We start from the raw sequence: 13,042 nt of genomic DNA on the forward strand, positions 1-13,042 counted from the left end.
ACTTTATTTGATTTTGGGGTTGTTTTTTTTTTTGGTCCACTGGGATAACAGAATTGCCAGATGTGTTAGATCAGAATGACATGGCAAATACTGAACACAGACAATATTCGCTGTCCGCTCTGGCTTATGTTTCATGTACTGTATCTGAAGCATCCAAGTACACACATTCCCGTAAGGACAGAAAGCACAGAATAGTCCCCTTTTTAGAAAACTTATTTTCACTGACCAACACCAGCTGTCTGGGGATGAAAACTAATTATGGACCATAAGGATCTACAATAACAAGTACAAACAAGGCTGTACTGCCTCTTAACATATATATACCTCTGCTTATGCCTAGCTTGCTGTTCATTCCCTATCGGTGTACTGTATCAAGCACCATGTATCAAACACTGTATCAAGTCTAGCATGTCTATGCTAGACTTGAAAGGCAGCCTCTACCCTTACCCTGAATAACCAAATTATCCAATGATAAGGATTGGCTCAACATCTTGGATATTGTAATTTTTTCCCACTAATTTTAATAGTGTTCACTATCTTAATATGTGCGTATTATTATCATGCCTGGTGCTGAAAAAAATTGTACAATTACTTTGTAGAGCTTAAAATAGTAGACCTTACAGTCTTGGACTTAATCCTACAAAACTAATTTACAAATTCTACCAGCTGAGAAGATGTTAGTGGATCTTTCATCTATTTGCTCAGTAGAGCAATTGAGGTTGTGGTGACCTGATGCTAATTTCCACTTGTCTGGATTCCTAGGATGGAAAGTTTATTCTCAGAGTCTGAGAAACTTCTAAGTTTTCAAGGTAACAATGAAGGGAGATAGAAGTATAGAAATAGTCTATTAAGCAATTCTTTGCTGCCAGACCAGAGTTGGTACGGCCTCCGAGACCCTAGCACCAGAGTTGTAAGTCACACATCTGGCAGCAGCTGCACTAGATACCTATCTAACACAGTCCAAAGCTCAAGGCTCAAACATGAGTGAGAATGAACAAACAAACTGCAAGATTATTTATTAAAAATAAAAATAAAGGGACAAGAAATTCCCCCTTTTCGTCTCAGGAAGCTCTAAAGAGAAGGGACATACTTGCAAAGTAAAGGGAGCGTTAGCATTTCTAGGAAATATCTCTGCATTTTTGCCCCTAGTGTGGCATCCTTCTCAATGGAAAAGTTTAGCTTATCAGTGAGGTTAGTTAACTCCCAGCCTAAAACATGACTACAGAGAGCTACTATTTTAAAAATACTACCTAGGTTACATGTGGATAATATCTGGAAATGCCAGTCCAGCAAAGGATTTCAGCACAAGCTGCCAGATAAATAAATCTCCCATTTTTTGAATCCATCAAACTCTCTAGCCTCAGCACTACCTCTTGGCAGTGAATTCCACAGGTGAATTATGCACTGTATATGTATAAAAAATATTATCTGGTTTATATTACTGCTTTAAAAATGTCTGACTTCATCTCACTAATGGTATTGAAAAAAGTAATATTCTGTCTTCCTTATAACTTGATACCTCTAACATGTTATGCCATTAAACTTCATAAACTAAACCACAAAATCTCGTTAACCTTCTTCATACTACAGTTTTAGCATAAACCTTTATTTTTTCCTTTGAGACCCTACATTTGTTGCATTTTATAAAATGAAACGTCTAAAACTGAGGACAGGAGTGATGGGGGTGCCATGTCTGCTGCAGAGCTAGCTGTCCTTTCTACGTGGGGAATATATCACTGATCACTACTCCAGGCTTTCAGCTACCTGCTGTGCCCCTGCCTGCACCCTGGATTAATGCTCCACCCTTTAAGGCCACTGTGAGGGGACAGAAGTCTGACATCCACCCAGTCCTTACAGCTCCAGGGAAGATCTCACTCCACTTGGGGATCACAAAGCGGTGAGGGAAGGACAAGAATTTTTTAAATGGATGATAGCACACTTTCCAACTGAAAAGAACTTGTGAGTCTTCTGTTGGGCTCATTAAAAGGCAAAACACCAGCATTTAATTTGACAGAAGCATTTAGTGGTATCAGTCTTCATGTTGCTTAGCCACAGCTGTTCTTAGATATGTCGCTTGGCCAGATACCAGACCTTTGTGGACTTCCTTACCACCAGATGACCTAATTGGTTGTAATGATACAGGTATCAATAAAGCTTAGTAACTTATTTTGTTCCTACATAGACACAGGTTTTTCTTCAAACAAACATACACTCTTTTCCTAGAACACTGATCAGTCTACAAAAATATCTGCATACTGGCATTCAGAGTGTCTTGTATTCCTAAATCACCTGGAAACTTTTGGGATGCCTTGCCATGGGGAGTAGTAGCCCACTATATTTAAGTCTACATACAACTGCATTAAGATATTTGTAAGCAAATGAAGTAGCTTCTCGTCTGATGAGATCTGTATCTAGATATTGAGAGTGCAGTGGCCATTGGGAACACTTGGGATTAGGTCTCATTCACTTTACACACAACAACTGTTAATCTTGTTAAATTTCAAGGTCAACTCCCTCCAAGGATGTAGCGAGAATAGTTAGCTTGTTGCACGCCTGCAAACTGCAGAAACATAAATCTTACCCAGTGACAAGCTTAACAACTTGCGTTACTAAATAACAACTCATGATTAAAGCATGGTGAGATTTAGAGGTCTTGTCTTCTCTGGGAATTCAGGAAAAGCCACATAACCAGGCCAATGGTTAGTATTGTTGAAAATGTATTATTGCAGAAATGCTAATACAGAAAAGGAACCAATAAACACTTATAATAGATGACGCAAATAAACAATAAATAAGCATGCATGTTTAGTCACAAAGACATCCATGTTACATAAATCAGCACTATGCCTCATATAGATCTAATGTCTAACTAATAAGCCTGTCTGGTTGACTCCTGGAAGTACAGGATTATAAAAGCTCAGGGTTTTATCATATTGCAGCTCACTGTGTGAAAAGTATTTCCAGTTTGCATTTCTATCATCTTTCTAATTTAATGCATGCTACATTTTCGCCACACTTTCTTTTCCTTACACTGTGTTATGTTTCACATTCTAGAATGTACCCTTGCTACTTTTCAAGGTTACAGATTTCATTTGTTACTTGCTATCAAGTTAATACAGATTGTGACCCCTCCCCAGGTAACTGTTAATATCTGTAAAGGTCCACAGGGGGAAAAAAAAAAAAAAAAAAGGCAAAAAAAAGCAGGCTTGTGTTCTAAAATAGACCAATAGGAAAAAGATACAATAAACAAAATGGTTTTGTTACATTTAAGTAGAGCAAGGTAGCCAGCTGGGGCTCACAAGCCGCAAGTAGCACTCCAGTCACAGTTCTCCAGATTTTAAAACTGATGAGACTGTTTCATCTGCAAAGGACCTATAATGATCATCTAGTCCAACTGCCTGACCAATTCAGGGCTTACCATAAGCTGAAACATATTGTAAAGGGCATTGTCCATTTGCCTCTGAAATACTGACAGGCTTGGGGCATTGATGACCTCTCTAGGAAGCCTATTCTTGTGCTTGAGCACCCTCTTGGTAAAGAAATGCTTCCTAATGCCCAGTCTGAATCTCCCCTGGTGCAGCTTTCAGCCATTGACATGTGTCCTGTCACCATATACCAGGGAGAAGAGACACCTCCCTCTCCACTTCTCAGGAAGCTGTAGAGAGCAATGGGGTCACCCCTCAGCCTCCTTTTCTCCAAACTAGACAAGCCTAAAGTCCTTCTCATAGGACATGCCTTCTAGCCCTTTCACCAGCTTCCTCTGGATGCATTCAAGAACCTTCACGACTTTCTTAAACTGTGAGGGATTTATGGCTGTCATTTTATTTTGCCTGTCATACCACAGGAGGAAGAGGCATGGTAGATGACCTGAGACTGGCTCAGGCCAGGAGGTGTGTGGATGCTTTTCCAGGTAACAAAACTTGGCATCGTATCTGCTCCAGCTGGCTCTCAACACACCAATTTCAGCTACCAGATGATGTGGCAAGTCCTGACTCCAAGGGTCTCTGGTGCTTATTGACACACGTTCATGCAGTTGAGACTGCACAGGAGTCATGTCCTGTGGGGGTGCGGAGGTTAAAGTCTGGGTGAGATGTTTCTGAGGAAGACAGGTGGCTGGAGGGACTCTGAAACTGCATCACTGGGGTCTGACAAAAGGTGCGCTGAAACTCCTGGGACGTGGAAACGATTTGGAAAGTATGGACTTGGGGAGGTGGGATGCCAGGGAAAGGGGAGCATGGGGAGGCCAGAGCATGGGAAAGGGGAGGTCATGGCATGGGGAAAGGAATGCAAATAGGTGAAGTGTCAGGATGCAAGAGCCTGCCTCTGCATTTCATTGAACTCTTGGGGTCAGCAGGTTTGGCCACCCCAGAGCTGGAGAACCACGTATAATCCAATTAGTCAAGATAATATTGTTTTGATTAACTCTGTCCCCTACTATTTCATAATAAGTGAAGGGCCTGCCTACTGTGTTGTGCTCAGCAGCACAAGCACACAAGCCTGAAGCACTCTCATGAACTGAGTCTCTAATGAAATAAAACCAATCAGGTAACAAGGATGCTAATTCTTTTCCAGACATCACTCTGTTTCTATTTATCTTCAGAAACACTGCTTCAAGAAGTAGCTGTTTACACCCTTGCTCATTATCCTGCTTTCTAAGTCATTATTCAATTGTTCAAATTCCTATAACCTGCATATTGCCAAAGTGTCTGCAGCATCACCCATACATGGATGAGATGTTTTTATCTGGATTGAGAGGCGCAGAGACAGTGTGCTTATTACACAAGCACTGTAACCATTATCAAGTGAAGTCTTAGTGAGGAGGTGGATTTTACAGGACTAGAAATGAGGACGTTTCAGTGAAAGTGATGAGCAGATAATGGAAGTGAAGTTGCTTTCAGTGTCCAGTGTCATGTTGTCAAAGCAACTGAGAATGACTCAATGGCGTTAAAGTGGATTGTGACAGTATGCATAAACGCAGGTTACCCAGTGGGACTCTTGCAGCACTTGCATCAGGATTGATCCAAAATGACAGCCAGGACAGAACAACAATTAGCAGTGTAGGAGCATAAACACCCATCATGTAAAATCCAACTTGTCTTCTTAAAGTGAAGATTACTTCTACACAAGTGTAATAACCTTCAAAGAAATAAATGCATTAATGTTTAATGTGCTTTGCAGGTCAACCTCTTCCGATCCTTATCTTCCAGGCCTTTTTCTATGTAAGTTAAGAGCAAAAGTTCAATGACTTGATTTTCTTTATAATGGCAAAGGGTTCAATTTGGAAAAAAATGTTCAAAACACTGTAAAACATCTGTATAACCACCAAGTGTAGTCAGGCATATACTACTCTCTGTGCTCTGTAGGGCTCCCTCTGTCTTTTCACAGCACATCAGTAACAGGCAGTTAAAGTGACCCTCATCTTGATGTTGGCTTCAAGATGCAGTCCAGATAAAATAAATGGGGTCTGGCAGTCATACTAGCTGAAGCTCATCTGAAAAGCCTACTTAGCAGTAATTTGTGCAAAAGATGGAATTAAGAAATATTAGTGTAGAAAGTTCAGAATGGAAAGAGGTGATCTGAATGTGACTCTAAGCAGATACTCCCCCAGTACTGAAAGTTGGTATAGGAGACTTCTAAAATTGGTACAGTCTTTTAAAATTCAAAAAGACTTTAAAGACACTGTAAATTTTGAAAACAAGGAATACTGCCTCAAATCTTTTAAAATAAGGATTTAAAGCACACAAACATTTCCCAAGGTATCTGTTAAGATGAATTCAATAAAAAAAAAGCTGCAGACAATAGAGGTTTTACTGGAGGTAACAGACGGATCAGGAAGTGTGACAACCAAAAAACAAATTCTGTTCATATTTTTATTCAATTAGCAGAACTGGCATTGCAAAAACAATGTCATAAACTACTGTATCACAAGAAAAATACATTCCTGTGTTTTATTACAACTTCAAAATTCAGATAAGTCTATATCTGTAAATAAAGCTGGTGCAAAGCTGAGTTAGAAGATAGAATCTGTCTAAAATATATCTATTTCTCTTCTAAATTTTATCAACTAAGTGCCATAAAGTGACAAGTCATCTTAAAAGTGCTGTTTGGGCACACAATAGCAAAAAAAACCAAACTTAAGGAAACATTTCCTTGTGTAAAAGGCTATACCAAATGGTATTTTATAGTTAATTCTATTCTATTCAATGATCTTTTGTCTGATAAAGTTTCCCTCTATAATTTCTTAATAGTTTCCAGATACCTTTAGGTTTTATTTTCAAAATGAGGGATGATCTTCAAAATCATTATGTCTGCCTTAGACCAGAAATGCATTCTGTATGGCTTTGAATAATCATTCATCAGGCAGAGAACAGTATCTATTGCTCTCAAGGGCTTGCAAGGACCTATTTGCTTCTGTCCCACATATTGGTAAACAAATAGGCAATTTGCAAACTTAAATATTCAACTTTTTGCCACAAAAAGTCACTCCAAATTTGTTGACCCTCTTCCTTCTTAGGTAAGTATGATAAAATGTCAGTTGACGTAAACAGTCAGTAAAGATTAAGTACTTTGAAATTGGCAGGAATCTCTTCCATATGCTATAATTTTGAGTATTTGCTTCTTGATTACCTGACAAAATCCTTAGGAGAATTAATTTTAACTATGTGTGCAAAACCTGTAATATACCTTCAATGTAAGAACTTAGAGTAAATGAAACAACTGCTAACTACTCAAAAAAAACTCTAAAATACATCAGAGTACCAAAATATTCCATTCACATTAATGAAGAAATAATTCCAGTCTTGATTATGAGATTAACAAGGATATTCTTAATTTTTAAACAGAAAAGGATTTGCAATTATAGAATTAGGAAGGAAAACATTTTCAAATTTCATGTTGTTACTGCACTCCTCTGATGATTCTTTCATGTTCCTCCTTTAACGTTCAAATCACATACATACACACAACATGTGACCATTTTACTGAGTACGGTGTCATTTCAACTTGTGGTCAAAAGGTGCTTAAATTTGAGAGAACACTACTGATTTTCTTTCCTGCTTAATAGTAAAATGTAGAATTATTTTCTTTAAGGCTTCTAAAATGCCTAAAATACCTTCAGATTTTTTAGATATTTAATTTTAGATTTAGGGCAAAACTCAAAATGATCACAATTAACTTCCGTAACAAGAAGCAATTCTGAGTAAGTGTTTTGGTTTTCCCTCAAATACGAGGAAAAAGTAAGTTTTCCAACTTTCCTATTTGTATTAATTTTATTTGGGAATTGAAAGATCCATTCCTTTAATTTTTCACTACTTTGTAGCCTATTTCTTTCAGTGAATTCATTGTTTAATTAAGAATAAAATATTTCTTACTGATAAACAAGTTTCTGCAATATCCTAACCTAGATTTTAATGTAGTCATTGTCAGTTGGTTGTGTTTTCACAAATGCAAAACTTTCCTAATGAGAGACAATTTCTTATTATTTACAAATGGTATATCACCTGACATGCTGAACTACGGAGTTAGGATAAGAACTCACTCATTTTGCTGTCAAAAAACAAGCCTAATTTCAATTTTCATTATCCTTTTCAAGCTAAATCCCTTAACTCTGATATCTGCTAAGGTTACTTGAGATCTCTTCAGACTTGGGAAATAGTTTAGGAACAACTACAAGTAACAGACCCTAAACTTCAGCTGGATAGTAAATAAGAAACTTGGACAGCATCCTCAGAAGATGCAGCACTACAGCCATCTTCGTTGAGTTTTAATGGAAGATTTATTCATATGATGCAAAAGCACTGACTAAAATATATCCTGCTGCTTTCTGTTGTCGTAGAAATTCTTGCAGTTGCCACAATATGTGAGTAGTTTGGATATAATTATAGCAGGAATCAAAGTAGAAAATAAAAAGATATTTTTGAGATATTTTTTATTTCAAAATTAATGAGATAATATTTATGTCATTGAAAGCCAGAGTACAGAAATAGTTGGATAAATTTGTGCCCACACTCAGAAAATAATCATAGGATTAAATTAATACAGGGCTGAGGATTGTAAGCAGCTTTCTATAATGACAGACTTTCCACGACACTGAAGAGAAGAACCTGCAGGGTGAAGCACCTGAAGTTATACTTTATCGCTATCCACTTCTGCAATAAAAGTTGAACTAGAAAACCGAAATTATCTTACTTTACTTCAACTGGCATAATTCAGTGTGAATATCCTTTCAGAAAAGTTAGACACTCACAAGGTCTATTGGTATTGGGACTATATGGTATTGGTCTCTAGATATTGGGACTACAGAAACACCTTGGTGACAGTAAGAACACAAGACATGTAAGCAAAACCAAGGCAAACATTTAATCTCATCTTCAACCTAGATGATTCCATATTTTAATTAGTCTGCAGTAATCACATATGACAGTTACTATTATATGAACTACTTGTTAGTTAATCTATTTTATCACATGAAATGTAAGACAAGAACTGGAATATTAACCATTAACTATAAACAGTAATTGAAGAAAACTTCAAGTTTTTTACCAAGGTAATAATTTTTATTACCTACCTGTGCCTTTATAGTACTTGGTACAGTTACCATATTCAATATCCTCCTTTTTAATATCGAATTGAGGCAGAGCAATTTTCTCTAGCTGTACAGGATCTCCAGACTGCCAGATAAACCGTAAGTCATCAGTTGTGTAACCAACTACAAGAACAAAATAACAGTAGTTTAAAGAACTCTCTCAGAGCAAACTCTGCAAGGAAATCTAGCATAAAAGCATTATATTTCTTTCACTTTTATTTTCTATTTCCTATTAAAAAATTAAATACAAAAACTAAATAATCATCCACATTTTTTTAAATGTAGGCCTAAATTAGGACTTGGTGGGTGAAACTCTACATTATCTGCTATATTACACTGATTAAAAGGTGTTTGTTACAGTGCTTACTGTTTAAACAAAGAAAGCAAAGCTCTATTCTCTGCAGCTTTGAAGCCTCCCTATTCATTCAAACTCTACTTCAGCAAAGCATGAAAAATATACTGAACTTTAACAGCACTCACAAGTCCTAGTAACTTCAAAAGAATTTAACAACTCAATTACTGTGATGAATCTTTTTTTGTGTGTAAAACAACCTTTCTGCTTAATTGTTGAGATTAAAGGCCCTGGTTCATGAAAGCACTGCCATTCAGGAAATACTTGACCAGGAAATTAAGTAGATGTGTAGTCCCACTGAAATCAGTTCAGTGGCTTCACCATCTCCTGAGTATTGACAGACTTCATCATACATCTGAGTGTCTGAATCATGATATATAGAACACCACCAAGTTAAAGGCAGTGAAAGTTAGGCTCACAGTATTCAAGCATAAAGCAATATTGATTAAATAGGGATAAAATAATAATGATTTTACATGCCTTTTTTTTCTGCTACCTTCTGTTTATTAAGGATTAAATTAATTCAGAGATACTGTGGGTTAAATGGAAACAAATATGGGGAAACATGAAGAAGATGGAGTTGGAATGCATTTCAGTCTCTGACAGAAGAACCATTCTTTTCCCAGAGGCATTAGACAGTTGTGGGGGTTTAATCTTTGAAAAACAGCTGTGATGAAAAAAGGTGAAATGGTCATAAGCTTCTCTAAGATTCAGAAAAACTTAATAAAAATCACAATTTGTCAAAGCTCCATGAAGGAAAATAATGCAAAAAAAATAAAATCCGTTGTTTTAAAGCTTCATTCATAAAATCCGTCTCACCCCCTTACAACACACATCAAATCACAAGTCTGCCAAGATCTTTTATGATATCAATTACTGGACAGTGAAAATTTTGTCTATACGGAATGTGTAGAACTGGGGATCATAACTATAGATAAGAGAGAAGCCCAGCAAAAGCTGATGGTCTTTTTTGATTTGAAAATCTAGCAACTAGAAACAAAATATTGATTTGAAAATAGGTAAAATTAAACTGCCAATGGCTAACAGGGAAAGCACTGCTGGATCTGGAGGGTTCTTATTTTTGACAAAATTCTTCCTTTTGACAACTGAATTAAAAGGTAGAAGAAAATTTAGTGCACGTTGTGTTTCTAAAGGAAAAAATTCCTCCTGAATTTGAATATAGGATAGCAATTTAGCATGGAGAGAGACAGTTGTTAAACTGTCATTGTTAAATTAACATTTAAAAGTGTTTAAATAACAGTTATTGAGATTTTTTTGAGCAATTCTTCCATTAGTATTACTGCCTAATTCCAGTTTAACCCCAAACATATTTGTGTTTACTGTAAGAGTTTACTTCAGTTAACATATATATATATATTAGTGATGGGCTAAACTGCTACGGACATACTACGATTCTAGAGGTAAATGCTGGCAATCAAAAACTAAATTGTACAGCTCTGATATCATTATTATTACCCTTATTCCTACTGGGATGCCCTGCTCAGCTTTGATTAAATTTCCTCTTTCTTCTCATTTGTCTTGCCTTCCCTAACCTCCTTTTTCCCCACCAGAACTGGTGGATTTAACAACTCGACAAAGTTTTTGTATTATAGCAGGAATGGGCTGGAGCAAGCCACCTTCCTTCTCCCTGCTTCACATTTGTCCTTACTCAGGAAATCAGAATTGCCATGAAAGTGGGATTATCAGGGATCAGTGTTGGGAAAAGGCTGTACTTGTGCAGGCACCCTTCTACTTGGGTGCAAGAAAACAGATGGTTTTCAGAAACATTCTGGTTGCAACTTCCAGCATGGCATGAAGCCCTTCACAGACAAGATCTGGCTGCCCCTTTGTAAGATCAAATCACCTAGAGACCAGACTGGTAAAGGAGAGATACCTGACTACATCTACAATACATCTTGAAACCACTTTCAAAAGGTTTCATACTAAATGTTCTGAATGCATTGGCATCATATACTTTTCCTTCAGCACCATATCAAAAGAGTTTCAAACAATGCAATACGTTCTCAGTGCAAGGGGATAATAGAGAGCAGCACAAGTTGTGGAAGTTAAAACTACTTAGGGAAACCATGGATTCGTTTTCCCAAATGACGCGTGTTTCCATTTTACTAACTTTATTGTAAAAGTTTCTGTAAAAGTCATCAGTTGTCATTATGTTTGATAGCAAAAGCTAAAAACAGAGTGCATGGTGCCATAACCATAAAAGCCATTTTTGATAGGGAAATCTATGTTGGTAGGAACCAGTGAAGATTATTTTCAAGACTATTTTAATTTAAAATGTTGACACAAACAATACAGAATTGATCAATTTTTGTTTGATTCTCACACATTTTTAGAAGGCAACTGGTTTCATGCATAGACTGATTTACTTACAGCTTTCCAATTGCATCTTGCAGCGCTGTGTATCCATAGGAAACAAGGTCAAGTCCAAAGGGCATGATAGAGTAATAGACAATCTGAAAATACAGAAACAGAATTTAAAAACAGTGTGAGCTGCCATGCAAACAGTAGACAGCAGTAAGAAAACAAAATTCAGGTATTTGATTTTCAGCTTCTAAAATAGCAGAAAAAATTAAACTTATGATAAGTAACAGTTTAAAATTGAGCTACCTCTATTAGTCTGAGAATAAAATTTTATACAGACTTTTAAACATATAGTAGTTCACAAATCAGAGACCTACTAATACGTGACAAAAATACATATAGGTCATAAGAATAACCAAACCAAAGGTCCATACAAAAGAGAGTCCTGTCTCCAACAGTGGCCAGTGGCAGACTCTTGAAGAAGAATATGAGACTACAGCAATCAGGAATAATATTGTGCTAGATATCCAGCAGCCTACCAGAAGTTACATCTCATGGACTTCCTAAACTGGAAGTGATGCATCTCTATTTAAAGGACCTTGAAAAATTTTATTCCTGTCCAATAAGATGCTTTGCTTCCAGTTGCTTTTTGCTATCCATGTATGCTTTAATCACTCACCGCTTCCTGCAGCAAGGAGTGCCATGGCTAAGCTGCACGCACTCTATCATGACTAAGTAACCACCTCTTTCTTTGGCTGATGTAGAAATTCGAGTTCAAGTGATGTGCAAATTATATTATTTTGCTGAAGGCTTTACTTCAGATAGCCTACATACATTTCAAATTTCTAATACCTGCTATGCTATCAAATGACATGCTTTAAAACATCTTCATCTGATTTCTTTACACACATTTAATTTATTGTGGTACTGTTTACAAACTGTCATATAAATTGAAATATTAGTCATAAACTGTATTATATTACTAACGCAGCATATATATCTGATATCAATTCACTTAAAAGAGTAGAAATAGGTCAATAAAATACCTCATGCTGACTAGGACATCTCCATCCCGAAATATAAAAAGAAGGATATTTTCTTGTGTGACATCATGGAAGTTAGCATTCTTTTCATTTGCAAAGAATAAGTCTGGCTTCCAGAGGCATTTAAACATAGTTGGATCCACTGTCAGTGTATCTGAACCTCTCCAATCATTGGGAAGTTTGAGTCTGGGGTCATTCCACTTCTGTCTTAGAAAGATGTTGACTCTATAATCCTGACAGGAAGAATAAATAAATATTAGACTAGCTGAAGTCTAGCCAAAAACCCATGGAGAAAGAAAACCATTCTATCAGACTCTGAAGAGAAAAACAATTTATGCCCTGATATTTTCTACACAAAGATAATAATCGCTATTCAAACAACATTAATAAGTGCTAAGTTTAATAGGTTTTAGTACAGTTAGGTAGATTATGTCTCACTCATGTTTTGAATACAATTTTCTTTTTTTTAAAAGGACCAAATTGTCCCCCTGAATGATTTATGCATCCCTTTGACAGTAGCCCCCTTTTACCTAGGCATAGAGAAAAACATGCAGCAGGGCAGAGAGAGGCCATAGCTTGACTACATGAAATTGCTGCAGGCAGCAGGCATGATACCACTTCAATAAGGATATCCTGTGAGTGTAAATTCCATCTTATTCTCCATCTGGTTAAGTGGCACACTGATAGGAAAATATCACACTATAAAAGCAGAAAATAGACCAGGTAGATAGATAACAGGTT

General features: G+C 36.7%; 1 protein-coding gene across 2 annotated transcripts in view; it reads right to left on the reverse strand.

Annotated features, from left to right (window-relative positions):
• GLRB (glycine receptor beta) overlaps positions 1-13,042 on the reverse strand; it is a 49,483-nt gene that overhangs the window by 14,440 nt on the left and 22,001 nt on the right. Inside the window, exons 5-8 of one of the 2 annotated variants that reach the window (XM_061373563.1) lie at positions 12,305-12,534; positions 11,328-11,410; positions 8,567-8,707; positions 4,984-5,136 (exon numbers count right to left, since the gene is read on the reverse strand). In XM_061373563.1, the coding sequence (XP_061229547.1) occupies positions 4,984-5,136; positions 8,567-8,707; positions 11,328-11,410; positions 12,305-12,534 (607 nt within the window). The remainder of the gene's footprint in view (positions 1-4,983; positions 5,137-8,566; positions 8,708-11,327; positions 11,411-12,304; positions 12,535-13,042) is intronic. The other variant, XM_061373575.1, reaches the window with a different exon arrangement.

The sequence above is a fragment of the Neopsephotus bourkii genome, unplaced genomic scaffold, assembly GCF_033783945.1.
Source record: "Neopsephotus bourkii isolate Nb327-2 ecotype Australia unplaced genomic scaffold, CSIRO-AGI_Nbou_v1 NB_168, whole genome shotgun sequence".
Classification (NCBI taxonomy): Eukaryota; Metazoa; Chordata; class Aves; order Psittaciformes; family Psittacidae; genus Neopsephotus; species Neopsephotus bourkii.